At 37.7% G+C, this 18896-nt stretch overlaps 1 protein-coding gene across 1 annotated transcript; it reads left to right on the plus strand.

Moving 5' to 3' along the window:
- The first annotated feature begins 824 nt into the window (after window positions 1-824).
- seh1l (SEH1-like (S. cerevisiae)) lies at window positions 825-17003 on the plus strand. The gene is made up of 9 exons (XM_041792546.1): window positions 825-1035; window positions 3694-3744; window positions 3895-4041; window positions 4865-5076; window positions 7253-7351; window positions 7443-7583; window positions 7771-7925; window positions 10577-10730; window positions 16726-17003. The coding sequence occupies exons 1-9, from the start codon at window positions 925-927 to the stop codon at window positions 16901-16903; spliced, it is 1248 nt and encodes a 415-aa protein (XP_041648480.1). The 5' UTR covers window positions 825-924; the 3' UTR covers window positions 16904-17003.
- The last annotated feature ends 1893 nt before the right edge of the window (window positions 17004-18896 follow it).

An 18896-nucleotide genomic window follows, 5' to 3' on the forward strand; every position in this document is an offset into this window, starting at 1 on the left:
CCTTGGTTTTGCCACTTTTGGACCACTTTTGCCACCTGTAACTCATTTTTTGACCACTTCTCACCCATTATTGCCACTTCTTTTTGTCACTTTTCACACATTTTTAACACTTTTCTCCTGCTTTTGCAAATTTTCTACCCCTTTTTGCCTATTTTGGCCACTTCTCACCCATTTAAGCTGCCTTTTGCAGTTAAATTCCACTTAATTCCCATTTTTCCACCTTTTTGCTGATTTTTGCCCATTTTTGTCACTTAACACTCTTTCTTTTTGTCACATTTTTTGCCACTTGTGGACCATTTTTACCACTTGTAACTAATTTTTTTGCCACTTCTTACCCATTTGTGCCACTTTCTGCCCTTTTTGCCTCTTTTTCTCCCCATTTTTGCTACTTTCCACCCAGTGTTTGCCCCTTTTCACCTATTTTTGCCACTTCTCACCCTTTAAGCTGCCTTTTCAAAGTACATGCAGCTTTTTGTCCATTTACGCACCTGTTTTTCTGATTTTTCGCCATTTTTCAGATTTTTGCCACTTTTAACTTGTGTTTTAGTCACTTTCCACCCATTTATTCCACATTCTGCTCTTTATTGCCACTTTTCTCCCAGTTTTTGCCCCTTTTTTTCCTACTTTTGCCACCTTTAACTTTTTAAATCGCCACTTTTCACCGCTTAGATTGCGGCTCTTGCAAAGGTATTTTTCAACAATTTGGCTCTTTGGTTGAGCAGGGTTGAGTAACACTGGTCTATTGTAAAGGTAGACATTGTCATTTCAGTACCAGAGACGATAAGTACAACTACGCCCCCCAGTGGTGCTTCCTGCTGCTCGCACCCTGCGCGGACCCGCCAAGCATCCAGACCTGCTGAAACACTGGAGTGGACACATGACAGTCTAGCTAGCTAGCTGGTTGAGCTAGTGCTGCTGCTAACCATGTTTGTAGCGCGGAGTATCGCTGCGGACCACAAAGATCTTATTCACGATGTGTCGTATGATTTCCACGGTCGGAGGATGGCGACGTGCTCCAGTGACCAAAGCGTAAAGGTAACGATAACGTGAAAAGTGCTTCAATATGCTAATATTAGCGTTGGCTAATAAGCCTAGCTTGTTAGCCCCATCCACATTATCAGTACAGTTGACTTGTTTTTCCTAAACTCCGTCATCTGTTTTTGTTGATCTGTTGTTATATGATAATAAAAACTTTTGGCTTATTCAGACCATCAGTGAATTTGGTTATTTTGCTTGATATGATTCCCTGAAGCTTGCAAACAGAGGAATAAGTACAGGCTTTTCATACTCAAGTAAAAGTATCATTATTTTGACTAGTATTTCCTTAAGTAATTACGGATCTATAAATCTGGCTAAGTAAAAAGTAAGTTAGTCAAAGTTTACTCAAAGTACAGAGTGCCTTACTTTTAATACCCAAGGAGCTTGTACGGTGAAATATAGCTTAATATTTCCTTAATAACGATAAGAGAAAACGAATCTCTAACCAGGTTAGCTGTTGTAAGTTTGACTTGACTCAAAGTAAAATTTAACAGCTGTTAAAGGATTAAATGTGCATTCATTCTTTGTATTGGCCATCGTGCTGTCAAAGCCAAACAGCAGTCCAGTTTCATGTTGTTGGCTGAAAACTTGGACCCCATCAGTTTGTTTATTTGTGCTTAATTTTTACTCTGTGTTTAAAGCTTTTTTAATATGTAGTGAAGGGACAATACTTGCATGAAAATAAACTTGAAACACAGCAAATCACTGATTTTAAAATATCCTAAAAAGTGTAATGGAATTAGTAACTTTCCTCCTCTGCATACAAGCTGAGTAAACACTGAGAAGTAGTCATAAGAAAGTTGCAGTGGCCTTCTTGCATATTCTTATTGGGTTCAAACTAATACATTCAAAATCTAATCATTTGATTCTGCTGGGATAAAGAATTATAACTCAGAATTAGTAGTAATAATAATAAATAATTGCATACTGATAATGAAGACATAACTCAAGTCACATCAAGATTTTTAGGGATCTTGACTATCGATGAAGTTACTTCGAGAGATCACATCGGTTTTGTCTTGAACAAGGTTAGTAAATCCAAGTGCTGCACAATAAATCTAATCATAAAGCCAGTCAGTGCAATTCTATGCTGTGATTTACTTTTACTCATTTTTCTTTGTGTTTTATAAATGTGAAAATATGCCAAACTAAAAATGCATCACAAACATTTATTATCCTCTCTCTTTTATTCAGCTGCAATGTTTATTTAGTTAAAAATTAACAATAACGTCTTAAATGACTCATGTTTGGGCTTCTTGATTGTGGTTTATAAAACATACTCACTGTTATTTGGATTGATATTGGCATCATGACTTAAAAACACTATTACACATTGATTTTCAGCAGCTGTATCACAAGAATTTTTGCTATAAAAATCTGCCAACATTTTTAACACTTTAACATTCAAATTACTTGAAATAACAAGCAATGAATTAAACAAGGGGAAAAAGTTAACTATGATAAACAAACTGTTAAATTAATACTTAATTATTAGGCACAATATCATTGAAATGACACCAGTATCTGCAGATATTACCTTAAAAAGTTTATTACCTCCGCCAAGGAGGTTATGTGATCGGGTGGGTTTGTTTGTTCATTTGTTAGCAACATAACTCAAAAAGTTGTGGACAGATTTTGATGAAATTTTCAGAAAATGTCAGAAATGGCATAAGGAAGAATTGATTAGATTTCGGGACTGATTCGGATCACCATCTGGATCCAGGAATCTTTTTAAGGACTCTGTACTATTGGGAGATAGGGCAAATGGTGGAGGTCTGCACTGTTACCACTTTAAACCAGGAGATGGCAGACATGAGTAACTTCAATCCCAGTGGGAGTTTTTGGGTGTGTTTCTATTCAAAGTTTTGGAGTTTATAGAGCGAGAATACTCACAATGCTGGGAGGAATAGAGGAATATTCACCCTCTGCCATGACTTCCAGTCATCCGGAAAGACCATGGGTGCATCTGTTGGCACACGTAGCAAAGCCAGTGCTTTGCCTCACTGTGTTTCCAGCCCACCAGGGAGGGAGTCATCGGCGAATGCCGTGGTGGGGGGCACATGGGGACGGATCCAGGAATTTTTTTTGAAGGGTTCTTCACTATTGGGAGATCGGGCTAATGGCGGAGGTCTGCGCTCTCTGAGTGCTTTTCTAGTGTGTATCTGCAGATAGGAATATTTTTACTGATATTTATAATCATGTATTTGCTGTAAGTATGGGCGGTATGTGTGATGTAGTTTGTGGATTTATAGGCGCAACCAACCCTATATCAGTTGAAGTCTTTGTTCACCCTCTTTCTAAAAAGTAGTATCTGCATTGGCTAAAATAAATTTGTAAGTATAGGACCATCGGAACAGCAGCAAAAATCCAGTATCATGCATACCCAAAGTTTGTTAGAGGTTGTGGTGCTTTATTCTTGTGGCAAAACCTGTGGATAAAAAACAAGCTTACTAAGCATGTAGCTCATTAGTCATCAATCATTATTATGTTGTTTTCATGGTTGTTTGAAGCCAACATTTGTCATTGAAATTGAAACTGAATTATTTGGCTATGACAAAGTCAGGAATTTAATTGACTGTCTCGTGTTAAAGGTAGTTGACAGATGATACCTAATATCAGTTTATCTTGGCATCACCTTATGTCTTCTATTTTCAGGTTTGGGACAAAAGTGAGAATGGGGAGTGGCACTGCACAGCCAGCTGGAAGGTAAACTCTTGCTGCATTTTGATGTTAAACTCTAAAAAATACATTCCTGGTAAAGTAACAGTGTGCTTGTTTAAGTGTATGTGGCATTGAATTACTGCCTTGAATTTGTGCTGTGATTTATTGACAACATTGCCTCCTTCCTTTGTTTAGACACACAGTGGATCGGTGTGGAGAGTGACCTGGGCTCATCCAGAATTTGGCCAGGTCCTGGCCTCCTGTTCCTTTGACAGAACAGCTGCTGTTTGGGAAGAGATCGTAGGGGAATCCAATGACAAGCAGAGAGGACTGAGCCACTGGGTAGGTGAACTAAAGCATCCTTAAGAGAGCAAACTACACCTCACAGGCACTATTGGAGCATTTAGACCAATCATACCCACTAACTTGATGAAGCTCTATTTGCATGGTTAGTATTAATTTGAGATCTCCAGCATTTTAAAAGCACCCCCAGTGTCAGTGTTTCATGTGCCACATTCACACCTTATAAGCAAAATCTGTAATTAATTCATTTTTTTACATTTTCTGATTAAAACTGTTGAAGCCTTGCGAGACATTTGCACCACTTCATTGTTGTACCTAACGTATAGCAGCGGACATCTCCTCAGTGAGCACTTCATGATTTGAGCTTCTTGAAAGTTCCTAATCACCTGTCTGTCTTCTGATGGATTTCAATATGCTCTTCTTGTAAATGGGTCTTCATACTTTGTGCGAAATCAGCCAGCTGAATTTGCACCTAAAGTACTGTGAAAACCTTTGTTTACAATATCAGTGTAGCCCTCACTAAAGTGGAAATGGAAAAAAGTGGCAGAAAAGCTATCAAGAATCACATTACTGGGTCACTGTTATCAGAGCATCTCTGTAATTGCTGATATATAGGATGTTTTTACCCTGGATTTACCACAAATTACACACATGGCTGATTTTCAAGGGGTTCAAAATTCAAATGACTTCATAAATGTTACATATTATCAGATCTCCCCATGAAACACTACCCCAGTTTGAGTAGGATTTGGTTTATCAAATGCTGCTGTAGATTCTCTTTTGAATCATGCTGGTCACTGTTTGTGGTCAGTTTGTTGTACACTTCTGTCTGACTCAAGTTCTTAATGCTTGTCTGTTTTAGATAAAGAGAACAACCCTGGTGGACAGTAGAACTTCTGTCACCGATGTGAAGTTTGCCCCTAAACACATGGGTCTTATGCTGACCACCTGCTCGGCAGACGGAGTGGTGAGGATCTACGAGGCTCCTGACGTGATGAATCTGAGTCAGTGGTCCTTGCAGCACGAGATCTCCTGCAAGCTAAGCTGCAGCTGCATTTCTTGGAACCCCTCCAGGTAGGACAGTGGGTTTGTTTTAAAAACAGGGATGTCTAATATGTGCAGAACATTTTCAGTTCTTTGAAACTGTGAGCTTGAACATCTCATCTTGCATTGTGTGATGTAGCAACATAATTTGAACTTTTTTTTTTCTAATTTGAAAGAACTGATTTGTTAAAAGAATCTCAAATTGAATTCAGCTTTCTTTATTCATACATCAGCTATATGAACTAAATATTTGTGTGCTTTGGGCATCCTCCATTAGGGCTAAATGATTTGGGAAAATAATCAAATTGAGATTTTTTCCTCAATATTGCAATTGCAATTTGAAATGTGATTATTTTTAGGTTTCTCATCTTATATATTTTTCAATAAATACAAGCAATATATCATTCTAAGTTATAATCTACACAGTATTAGATAGAATATACTTATGCAAAACAGTTTAAAACAAATATCTAATTGCATTTGTTTGGCTCATTTTGCGAATTTGATATCATTTGCTATATTAAAGGGATAATAATTTGATGTCATTTTAAATAAGAAAAACATACAAAAATAAAGTAGGATTTTTTATTATAAAGAAATATTTGAATGTTTGCATAATGTGTATAAGATATCTGCTGCAAAAAAAATGGTATTTTGATACATTTTGGGAATTAAAGATATTGCAACTTTTGCAATTTTCCAGTGACAGCAGGCAGTATTGCGATTTAATCTAATGTGCGATTAATTGCCCAGCCTTATCCTCCATGCAGGTAATTTCAAGAGTACCTTGATGCAGACAAGATGGCCGACATACATCCAATCCATACTGGAAGTCTCAACCAGAAGTCTGTACGTCTAAGGTTAGGCTTAGGCATTAAAACCCGAGTGGTTAGGTTCAGGGTAAGGCAGTGGGGAAGGTGATATATGAGAGATCCAGCACCAAGGGTTAGGCTTAGGCTCGAAAAAGACTGACAAACACTGGCAGCTGAGTCCAAACGAAGAAGAAACTTCCGCTTGGGACTTCCGGCATGGATTGGATGTATAGCGACACCCATGTCGGCCATCTTGACTGCAGTTGGGTCCCTCTAGGTAATTTAGTAACCAATCAGTGATGAAAAGTAATTGTTGTGGTAGTTCTAATAGAAATTAAAATTTTTCAATGAATGTGTTGATTTGTTTTCTGATTTTCCAACAATCTGTAAGGAAAACTTTGCATAAGAATAATCTTGTGACCAGCAGATGAAACTTTACAAAGCCTTGGGGTTTTCTTTGTCTAAAAAGGATTGAATGCTCTGTTGTTTCAAAATGTGCAAACAGGGACATCTAGTGCCTAAAAAGCTTATAGCAGCCGTTTAGATTACATGAACATGTACATCTCGCTGATATTGATAAAAGCCTTGGTCTCATACCAAATATATATTAAAGACCTTGAAGATAGCACAGTTGTCCTTATTACATTTAAAAAAAAAAACATTTTCTTTTGTGTAGTTTAACTTTATAATTACTGTAGATATTTGCCTGAAGTATATCAAAACCATTTAAAATGGTATGTTGTCTAACAGCCTGTATATGATTTTTTTTCTGACAGAAAATTTAAACTTATTTGATGTTTCTGTTTAGGCTCCAAAACTGGAAAAGTTGCTATTTGTAAAGTCAACAGACTGCATTTATTTGATTTTAATATATTATCAAGCAGGAGTTTTATCTTAATAGCTTTTCTAAGTGAATTACTATTTTCCTTGATTTTTCATCAATCATTTAAGCTTTATTTTTCTTTTTCAACACAAATCAGCTTACTACAAGGGCTTCATTTTTTTTTAATATGAATTCTTATGGATACTATAACTTTTTAAAAATTAGTTTGATTGCCATTTTGTTTCCATCAGATGTTCATCACCCCTCTCTTAACAGTCTAGTGTATATATTGCTGTGTGCTGAGTTCTGCTAGTGTCATCCAGAAAGTTTTCAGACCTGTAAAAGTATTCACAAAGTATTCAAATCCATAAATATTTAGTACACCCGTTTAACACATCAATACACAAAGTTATGACCTATGACCTTTTCAGTGCCTTTTCAGTTTAACTTAACTGGATGCTTTTGTTGTTTTCATACGACATACAGCAGAATTAATAGGAAAATTTTAGATATTACAGTGTTTATTGATAACTTATAAGTGTAATTTTGTGTGTTTTTTCCTACCACCCAGCTCTCGTGCCCATCCTCCAATGTTTGCTGTGGGGAGTGATGACAGTAACGTCACGTATGGTGGGAAAGTTCAGATCTATGAGTATAATGAAAACACAAGGTGGGTAAACCTTTGTGAATCATTATTTTTGAACTTTGACAAAAATCCCTGTTATTTTTGTAAACCTATAGAAATGTTTCTCTTTTTACAGGAAGTATGCTAAAGCAGAGACACTGATGACTGTCACTGATGCTGTCCATGACATTGCGTTTGCTCCGAACCTGGGAAGATCGTTCCATGTGCTCGCTATCGCAACTAAAGATGTCCGAATCTTTAAGCTTGTTCCTATGAGGTGATATGATTTTTTCCCCTGTATTGTCAAAGTTGAGACCTACAGAAGTAGTATGATTTAGATTTCTCCTATGCTGCTTTAGAATTACTACAAGTATTTTTTACAGATGTTCTCAGATGTAGAGTATATGATAAAAATGAGCGATTCACCACTGAATGAGTTAACGCTGAATCTTGGATCCTGACAGGAAGGAGAGCACATCAACGGGGCCCACTAAGTTCGAGGTGCAGATTGTGGCTCAGTTTGACAACCACAACTCTCAGGTGTGGCGTGTGAGCTGGAACATCACCAGCACCCTTCTGGCCTCTTCTGGAGATGATGGTTGTGTGCGCCTCTGGAAAGGTAGTTACTTTTTGGGTACTGATAATGACTACATAACTGTTTTCTTTCATTATAGTGATAGCCATACAGCAGGCCATTTTGGTTTAAAATATTTTTCACTACTAGGTAAACAGCGATTCTCACCAGATTTAAGGTGACCTATTGGTTGCGATCTGTCTGTGTCACACTTCCAACATGGTGGACAAGTTAAATTTATTTATTTATTTATTTATTTATTTATAAAGTGTATTTGATAGGGACAATGCAAATTACATAGTAAAATTTCAGCCTGTTACAAACAAGCTAAAAGCAACTGATGTTTCACATCTAGAGATTATAGCTATTGCTAGTTTCCATCTCCTGTCCCTAGTTAGGCTTTTAGAAAATGAAAATGAAAGAAGGTAAAAGTAAAGATTTACATAAAAATTGTGTAAAGACAGTTACAATTGATTAAAAGAGCAAAGTTAAAAGACAAAATAGTAAAATTTTACATCATAGTTACATAAAATTACAGCAAAACATAGAGTAGGCTATTTAAAAGTGCTCACATCTCTGATTTTGAATAAACAAAGATGAGGTATAATGCTGTGAAAATGTATCTGTCCCCTTCCTGATTTCTTATTTTTTGCATATTTGTAAAAGATATTAACCAAAGATAAACTGAACAAATACAAAATGCAGTTTTTAAATTTGGATTTTATTTATTGAGTAAAAAAGCGTCCATTCCAAACCTACCTGGTCCCATGTGAGAGTAATTCCCCTCTTTATTTAGGTGAATCATCATTAATGAACTCCTATCTTATAATGGTACTAAAAACCTAATATAATAGACTTTATTTAGTTTTAGCATGATTAATAAAGCTAAAGTTTCCTGTGGGATCTCAGAAATACTGCAGAGAGTTCACCAGTTCTTCTCATCATTATTTTTAATCTGCAGGAGGCTGTCACTCTTGTTTAAAGGGGAATAGAAGAGAAAACAATTTCCTAGAAATTGCTGCATAATTGCTCAGCAGATGATTCTTTGCAGCGGCAGCATACAGATGTGTAGGAATGAGAAAAATATTTCTTTGATCTAAAATTAGAACCCCTGTTTATGAGACCATGTCTACAGTTCGTGCAACATTAACACCCTGCACAAAGTTTGAAACATGCTGCCCTGCATCTCTCTGTGACACGCTCAGGATCCGCCGGCAGCCTCACAGTGGGCTGTCAGCACAGAGACCGACGTGCTTCCACAAGTCTATGGTCAGTGACAAAGCCCACAGGCTGTTAGATTTTTTTTTAAATAGATTTAATTACCTCTCTGATAGTCCACGTGTGCAAAATGGAAAAGGTCTTTCCGTCTGTCTTTGAGTGTGCTTTAGCAGACTCATCCTCATTCCAGTCGGTCAAAATGACAGCCTTTAAAAATGTGTCATCCTTCAAAAAAATCTGTTAGTGATGGAGAATTTTCTGTTAACACGACCTCTGGTTTACGTGCTGTTAGAAGGAGTAAGATTTATGTAATATATGAGCTGTTTGTGTCTTCATCTAAGGCCAGCCACACACTACAGGATTTTAAGCCCGATTTGGTGCAAGATTTGACTCCCCCAACGATCGTGGGGGCGTATACCAACTGGAGCCTCGTCGCAAATGTTTCTTTGTCTGAGTAGTCGTCGTGTGTGGTGTCAACACGATTAATTTACTGCTTCAAATCGCATTGTAGCCTCCCAAAACCGGAATCGTAAATATCAAACATGTTTGATGTTTATGATTCTAGGTTGTAGTGCCGCTGACAGAGTACCCACAACAACCAATGAGAGCAAACACACCGGGTAGCGTCATCAGACGAATCATATGTACTTTCACTACTCACAACCATAAACACAACGTTACCTTAATTCCAGCAAGGATTTCCTGAGTCTCTCCCTTGTTTTATGATCGTTGCTGCACCTGTAACGCTTGCCAGGACAGCCTGTTGTGGAGAGACAGCAAGATGGTATTGACAGACATCCGTGGGTTTTTTTCTGAAGTCATGTGGTCACGAAAGGTCATAGGCAGGTCGGCAGGTGTGTGGTCTGCAGTGATCTGACAATCTGGCTGAGTCGTCTAGTGTGTGTTCAGAGGATTAAAGATAAAAAATTTTTGGAAATTGTCCTGAAGTCTGTGGTTTCTCACGGTTTTAAAATCGTTTCAGATTAAAAAATCGTCTAGTGTTTGGCCGGCCTAAGTCAGGTTCAGGTAACTTTATTTGTACCCGTAGGTAGATTTGCTTTGCAGTCAGTGAGTTTGCAATATCCATTTTAAAATGCAGGTCACAGGACAGAAGCAACAAGAAACAAACAGGAGAAATGTAAGGTTATTTAAAACCTCCTAAGATATGACAAAATTCTTGATTGCTTGATACTTTTGAAGCTGACTGGATTAGACTTGTGGTAGTTGGGCTCTTGTCCTAGCATCCCTGGGAGGTCAGGTAACAATTTTCTGCACCTTGAACACATCTTTATTCTGTTTCAGAGTGTGTCAGTAGTATTTATTGGCAGAATAAGAAATGTTCTGCTCTGCTTAACAGACTTTGGAGTAAGAATGACAAACACAAAAGAAAGAAATTCACTTTTACATTTATATTTTTATTAAATCAAATTCAGTATTGATGTGAGCTTTGATTGTTATATCTTTTTTTCTCTTTTCAGCAAACTACATGGACAACTGGAAATGTACAGGCATCCTGAAAGGGGACGGCAGCCCACTCACCGGCTCCTCTGGCCAGCCCACAGCTATGAGCACTGTGGTGGGCTCCTCAGTTCAGACCTCCCAGAATGCCTTGAACGGGATGGCTGCCGGAAGGTAGGTGGTGTGGTTCTTGTGATGCCACTCACCCAGCCTGACTGAACCAGTCAGAACTGACAACTTACAATCCCTCACACTGACTGGGACTACGGCTGCTCACTTACAAACTCTCCGGGCCCGCACTGACCAAATGTTGCACTTATGCAAAGACCTTGGCTTCCAGCATCCGGGTTGTTGGCATAAAGCCTGTGAAGTTGGATTTTTGTGTGATTTTTTTTCTTGATTTGTACTTCTGCATGTTATAAGGGTGGTTTCTTGTTCCCACTTTAGGGCTAACCATTTTCATGGCATAAAGAGTCAAATAAACTTGTTTATATAAACTGATATGTGACTTTTTTTTCTAATAATGACACAATTGAGCAGTTTCAGTTTTCTGCATCTGGACATTGCAGACAAGCAATTAAATCAAAGCCCAAAAACATTATTTATTCCCTTCTAATTTTTCTGTAAACCTCGAGCAACTCTTGCCAAACTCTTTGCGGAGCTGAAGCACAGCTTGACTGAACCACATTAACACTCTGTGATAACATCAGGAATGTTTCTGAAGAACTAAAGTGTTTTTATTAATCCAGTGTGTCGCAGTTATGGCTTTAAATTAAGACTTGCCTTGGGAAAGACACCAGTTTAACCCCAATTTGCTCCCACTGCTTCGTCAGTGGTGTATAAATGTGTAATGGTGCGTATGAATGGGATTAGCTAATACTGATGGCCAAGCCTCCATAGAAACCTCCGCAATCAGTGTGTAAATGTGGATTGTTAGGGTGTGTATGGGTAGGTGTAATAAGCGCTTTGAGTAGTCAGATGACTAGAATAGCTCTATCCAAGCTCAAGTCCATTAATCATCCTGTCTCCATTAGGTATGCTCAGGGACTTTCATCATCAAACTTTACTATATGTCATCACAGGCACCTGTCAGTGGCTAAACTTAGTAAACATGGAGGCAGTTTTCAAATTTTACTACCCTCATCTTCATCTTTGACTTGTTTTGACTGCTACAACGATAACACCCAAAATTAATGCATCCAATTTTTTAATATCCCATCTAAGACTGGGCAATTAATCTGCTGCAATTTTCAATTTGCACAGATTGCAATATTTCTTTAACTTAAAATTTGAGTCAAAATATCAGTTTAAAACTTTTTTTGCAGCAAAGATGTTATGCATGACAAATCATGGAATCATTCAAGACCCATTTTTTAAAAATAGTCTACAAAACATCCTACTTTCTTTATTTTTGTACATTGTGATTGATTAAATATGAAGATGATATAAAATAACTTTCCCTTCAATACAATAATTCATATCCAATTTGCAATATGAGTCAAAATTATAGATATTTTTCAAACATTTTCAGCCCTAGTGTTATCTAATATTATGTTGGTTATAATATATAATGATTTGTTGCTTGTGTTTATTGGAAAATACACAAGATGAGGAACTTAAGTAATAATCGCATTTTAAATTGCAATCGCAATATTGGGGACAAAAATGTAACTGGATCATTTTCCCAAATCTTTCAGCCCTAATCCCATCATTGATGTGCCATCATGTTCTGCTCCATAGTTAATCTACCATGCATGGCAGCAGCAGGATACAACATAACGCTCTCCTGCTTTCAGTGATGGAAAATAAGGACACTACTGCACCTTTTGAATTTCTCACTTAACTTGGAGACAGCTCAGCGGACAAGTCAAAAGTATTTTGTACCATGTGATAACAAAACCCTTTTTTACTGGTCCCTTTAGCTTTTTTTGTTTATTTCTCTATCTGTAGCAGAATATTTTTGCCCCATGGTTAAGCTTATGTCAAGGTTCAGTGCACCATAATCTTTTTTCTTTCATAACAAAAACGGGTTTTCAAAACAGGAAGTGAAGTAGAAATAATAAGAAAAAAGCATAACAAAGAACAGTTTTTCTTTAAAAGTTCCTTTGGCTAAATGATTCATTTTAACAGGGTCACTGAGGGAAAGCAACTAAACTGGAAGTACTGAAACATGTAAATGCTGTTGCAGCTACTATGAAAAGTGCTGTGCAATTTGGTAAAAATGTGCAGTTGCAATTATTCTTAACTGGACAATATAGCGAGTTGTGATTTAAAACATACATGGTATCTTGAGTCTACTAAGTAGACTACTTGCTTGGTTATCAAGGAAAAAAAACAGAACAATGACAGTTATGAAGCATGTATTTCTCAACTCAAATTATACAAATATTAAGTAGCATCAAAATACAAGTTTTCGCAGTACTTCTTCCGAGGTAATATTTTTTTTTTAAATGTTTGTTTTTTTAAGAAAAGGAACTTCTTAAAATTGCGATAGTAGCACTATTACAAACTTAAAGGCTTTTCTGCAAGTATTTTGTAAACTATTCCAGTCCTACTTAACGCAAAAATAATTGCAGCTTCTTATGCAGTTACCTGATTGCACGGCATGGCATTGAGATTGCAATCCGATCAATCGTGAAGCATGGTATAGTGTTGAATTGAGTTTTTCAGCAACACTTTTCAGATGTCTCCCATCTGTAAATCATGGTTTCAGATCACACTGGTGAAGCAGCACAGCACACATTTAAATGATAAACTCAAAAGTCAAGATTGTACATCTCTTTAAATCAATTTGATTACCAGATGACGACTCTGTAAAGAATTGTTTTACAATGTCAGAATGAATTTAGATTTGTGTTTGAAATGGAAAAAAATTAAATTTTTAAAATATTTTTGAAGATCAAAACACAGAGATTCATTGTGATGAAAAAAAGATATCTTATCTTCGGATATCTTAAATTAAGTTTTGACTAGGCAAAACGATGTTGCAGATATCTGTAATTACGACAAATTCGGCCCGCCTCCTACTTTAGGCGGTGAGCGGAGCGGGTTGTTCAAATTATTGGATCTATGGAAATCCGCTCGCCATACATGTCACGTTGTAGGCCTACCTGTGTGAACTTTTGACTGTTGATTAGCACCACGTCTGAGGAGCTGGGGGTCGATGGAGTTTTTAATGGTCTTTTTAATGCTGCAGCCCGTGCATCCTCCATTTATGAAAATAAGGGAATGAACCCACTTCTTGTTCGATTATGGCGGGGAGGAGAAATTACGTATTTCCGGATATCTAGAATAGAGCAACGTCATTAATGACATTTGAGATATCTTTATTTCTCATTCTACCTAGGCGAAATTGAATTAAAGGTAGATGTGTGATGAGTTGAATGATGTTTTTGGTGACGTCATTGCAGATATCTGTAATTCATTTTCGCCTAGTCAAAATTGAATTACAGATATCTTGAATTAAAATTCCGACTATTCAAAATGTAATTACGACTAGTCAGAAAGACGTTGTTGATATCTACAATCTTAATTCCAGATAGTCAAACTTAGCTTTTAAATGTTAAAACGGCTTGCTATAAACATGGTCCTTTTTCTGTGGTTTGGCTGATGTCATCATCCTCAACCTACCTATAAAAGCAGATCTGTATCAAAACAGGAAGTCAGTTGCCCTTAGTGTAAGACTGGAAAAATCTAAAAAGCACAAAAGTGTTTAAAATGCAAAATAGTGAAATTTTAAAATACAATGAGAAGGATGCACTTAATTGTGATTAGCAGCAGGCACTCTGAAATTAAAGATTTTAATTGTTTGACAGCTGCAGATACCGTCACTGATAACTGATAAAACATTCATTTGTAAAATAATGTTTAGTTTGCTCTGCTGCAAACTAAATAGGGGACTGTTTTTGTCACAGTTGGTGTACTGTGTTAAAATTTAACGCCCTTTAATGGCATTACCACTGAATTTACCTTCCTTGTTATTCATGAATCACCTCTAACACGAATAACACAATATCTTTGTGACTATGACAGTTTCATACCTCCATAACCAAATTCATCTGTGCTGTCCATTTTGTTAAATGAGTAACTGAAGTCCTCAATAATAACATAAATGATTGGATTTATTGCAGTGATGTGATGTTGTACTGCTTATTGCATGCAGGATTGCCAAGAGAGCTCCCTTTGCCCCTCCCCTGCGGCAGCTGACCTCTCCAAAGATACACCAGCAGCATCCTGCATATTACTAATGTGTCCTCTGCATCAGCTACTTATTCCTGGGTGTCAGTGTGCATTCAAAAATGTGTGTCATCTGAAAACTATAGTATATGTAGTGTAACCAGGTAAAGGAGCAGTGTGTAAGATAAAGTGACATCTGGAGGTGGAGTCAAAGATTGTAAGCAAAACCTCCTATGGCAGTGAAGGGAAAATGTATGATAAAGAATCATTCTTTGGTTTATTTGGTTTTGGCTCCTGATGAAACATAAAATCCTTCCTGACAGTCTATCTTAAAGGGGCAAATGTAGACTCTAATCCAGGGGTGTCCAAACTATGGCCTGGGGGCCAAATGTGCCCTGCAGCCTGTTTTTAATTGGCCTGTGGCAAATGCTAAAATAACTATGGCCCACATTAGAAAAGAAAGCTTGTGCCTGACTGTATTGCACTTCTTAATTTCAGCGAAGGCAACCCATAAGGAGGGATAAAGGGGAGAGCTTTCTGGGGCCATGGATAATAACCACACCGCAACATTTTTTTCTATTCATGCTGTTGTATATAGCCTTCAAAATCAACATAATACAGGGACAAAAGGGTGGCTTAAATGGGCTAAAAGTAGAATTGAAAACACAAGCAAAGAGGGGTGAAAATTAGCTAAAAAGTTGAATTAATATGGCAAAAATGCTTTAAAAGTGGGGAAAAGTGGTTGAAAAGCTGCAAAAGTAGGTAAAAAATGGTGAAACAGGATTAAAAAGTGGTAAAACTTGGTGAAACGAGGCAAAATGGGGTAAACAGCATGTTCAGTCACCAAGCATATCTCCCCCTACATACGATTGGTTTTACTAAATGTAATAACCTCAATATAAGGTATAGGAAAGCGGCCCCACCGCTGTTTTGTATTTCTGTATGTGTCCCTCATTAATATAAGTTTGGACACCCCTGCTCTAGTCCACAGATAAAGATGTAAACACCTTGTTTTAACCCATTTAGACCTAAAGCTGCCTTGAAAATCTCTATTTTAAAGCAACATCCAAAACCTGCTGATTTTCTGAAAAGCTGCACAGCATTTTAAAATTTACCAAAACCTTTATTTCTCAGCCTTGGTATCAGAAAGAAACACAAAGGAAGAATTACCATTGAAGTCTTAAATTCCTGGATTAAAGTGTGAAAAATTGAGCTTGTTATATAAAGCTTGTTGTTTTTTCAGAACCACAAACATCCTCCTCTCGTAACAGTTCTCTTATCCAGAGCCCTGGACAGGCCTTGACTAGCAGATCTAATCTAAGTTGTGTCCACTGTTGTTCTCGTTGACTAAAATTCAGCTGTGTTCAGCCTCTGTTTGCTTCCTCGCTTAGTTTACCCATACACCTTCCAGTGTGCCTAATGCAAATCATGTCGCAGTTAGTTGGTGACATATTTTAAACACATTAAGATCATCCAGAGTGCGCCGACATTACATCAGGTCATAAAAGTAGAAGCACATTAGCATCTCATCCAGTCTAAATGGGTTAATGCTTCAAAAGTTGTCATTTATTTTATTTTATTGTTTTTTGTTTTATGAAGTATAATATTAGAACAAAAAAGCCTGAAATATTTGATTTTATGTGTAATAATTGTAGAATAGATGAAAGTTTCACTTTTTGAATTGAAAACTGAAAAAAGATCTTTTAATCTTTTGGATGCTCATGTATTGGTTAAGGTCTAGGGGTTTGTTGTGCAGTTCTTTCTGTCCATTTCCACCCTTTTTATTCCACCATATTTTTGCCTTTCATTTTTCTTTTTCACCCACTTTAATTCCCCTCTCTTTGTTTCTGTAGCATGTATACGGCCGTTCTTAATTTTAATCTCTCATTTCTATTTCCCTTTTTTGTGTTTCCTTCCGTTTCCTGTCGTCATTGTCTCCACCCCGTCCATGTATTTGTTGTCTTTGTCTCCTTCCATTTTTTTGTTGCTTCAGGTATTTCTTTCCACCTCTGGATACTCCCAGAGAAGGGACCAGGTATGGTCACCTGTTGCCTCCCTCCTCCCTCATAGAGCACTGTGATGTTGAGCCCATTCAGACTCAGCAACAAGCTCTTCCCCACAGACTCTCCTCTAGGGCTCTGCTGCCTTTACCAGAGGCTGAAGGGCAGTGATGGGGAGACGAGGCGTGTGTTTTTCACCTGCATGCAATACACAGTCAATGACAATTTTGTGACATTCAATAACACTGCCAAGTAAGCAATTTTATAGCCATTAAATGCACAATGTAAACAAAATAATGGTCTGAATGTTTTGTATTGGGTCTTGATTCTGTGGAGTCAGCAGAACAGCACGTCTAAATGTTGTTTTGTTGCGTTTATTGTTGGTTTGAAACAGAGACTAAGCAAAAAGTGCAGACATGGACAGATTTAACATTTACATTGCCAGTGGAAAACTACGGTGCATCTGGAAAGTATACACAGTGCTTCACTTTTTCCACATTTTATGTTGCAACCTTATTCCGAAATGGAATAAGCTATGCCATTCAAAATCGAGCTCAGGTGGAGTCAGTTTCCAGTGATCATCCTTCAGATGTTTCTACAACTTGATTGGAGTCCGAACCTAACCAAGCCATGAAGTCAAAGAAATTATCTGTAGACCTCCAAGACAGGATTGGCTCAGATCTGGAGAGGGGTACAGGAAAATTTCTGCAGCACTGAAGGTCAAAATGAGCCAAAGCCTCCATCATCCTAGAAGGACAAAGTTTTGGAACCAGGAGATTGGAAAGAAAATTATACACAAGCATGCAAAAGGTAAAGGCTACAAGACCATCTCCTAGTAGCTTGATGTTCCTGTGACTACAGTTGACCATAATATTCAGAAAGTCCATGGGACTGTAGCCAAGCTCCGTGGATGTGGCCACAAGAGGAAAACTGATGAGAAATTGAAGAGACAGATAATATGGATGGTAACTGCAGAGCCCAGAACAACTTCCAAAGAGATCAGAGGTGAACTTCAAGGTCAAGGTACATCAGTGTTAGAACCTCCCATCCGTCGCTGTTTGAGCCAAAGTGGACTGAATGGAAGACAACAGAGGAAGACTCCACTGTTGAAAGCAAATCCTGAAATGCAAGACCAGAATTAGCCAAAATGCATATCAACAAGCCACATGGCCTCTGGGAGAATGTCCTTTGGATATATGAGACAAAACTTGAACCTTTTCGTAAGTCACATCAGCTCTATGTTCACAGACGCGAAACTTAAGCAACAAAGAAAAGAAGACTGCACCTACTGTGAAACATGGAGGAGGCTTGGTTATGTTCTGGGGCTGCTTTGCTGCATCTGGCACAGGGTATGTTGAATTTGTGCAGGATACAATAAAATCTCAATATTATTAAGGCATTCCAAAGCGAGGCAAGTTTGGTCTCAGCCACAGGTCATAATCCAACAGGATAATGAGCCAAAACAGAGAGCAAAAAACTGCCAAGAATGGCTGAGAGCCAGGGCCGTCACTAGGACTGAAAGACAGGGGGGCTTAGCCACAAGGGTTGCAGATAATGCTTGGCATAAAGCATGCACCAAATTCTTTTTTCCACACCTTAAAATGCTTAATCAATTAATTAATTAGTTATTAGTTGTAGTGCATTTATCAGGACTTATAATCTGGCTCACTCCCTTTTCATTGGAAGACTGTCCTTTCCTGAGCCTTGAGGAGGTCTTCCTTTTTTCTAATAACAGCCCTAGTGAGTTTATAAGTTGGTATTTAAAGGTCTATGCTGGTGAGGTCATGGAAAAGATGTTGGAAAACATCCATTAATGCATTTAGTTAAATATAAATGTGGTATAGAATTTCTAAAAATATAGTTTATAACTCCTCTCTTTCTTCTTTCAGGCTGTTCATGCTTTCCAAATAAAACTAGTTTATCTGTGTCTGAAGACAGTCTGTACCAGTGGAACTCAACCTTTTTCTACCCAAGAGCCTTTCTCGAGAGCCACATCCCAAAACCGAGGATGTAACGAAGATCCATAGATTAACTGATCCACACTGGGACATTTACTGTAGTTCTGTGGCTTTATTAACACAAAAGAGATTTTTTTCCCACTCATTATTGATGCTTTTAGCTGAACGGGGAGGGGGCTCATAGTGATCTTTGCCCTGGGCCTCCA

This window comes from Cheilinus undulatus, linkage group 8 (assembly GCF_018320785.1).
Source record: "Cheilinus undulatus linkage group 8, ASM1832078v1, whole genome shotgun sequence".
Taxonomy (NCBI): Eukaryota; Metazoa; Chordata; class Actinopteri; order Labriformes; family Labridae; genus Cheilinus; species Cheilinus undulatus.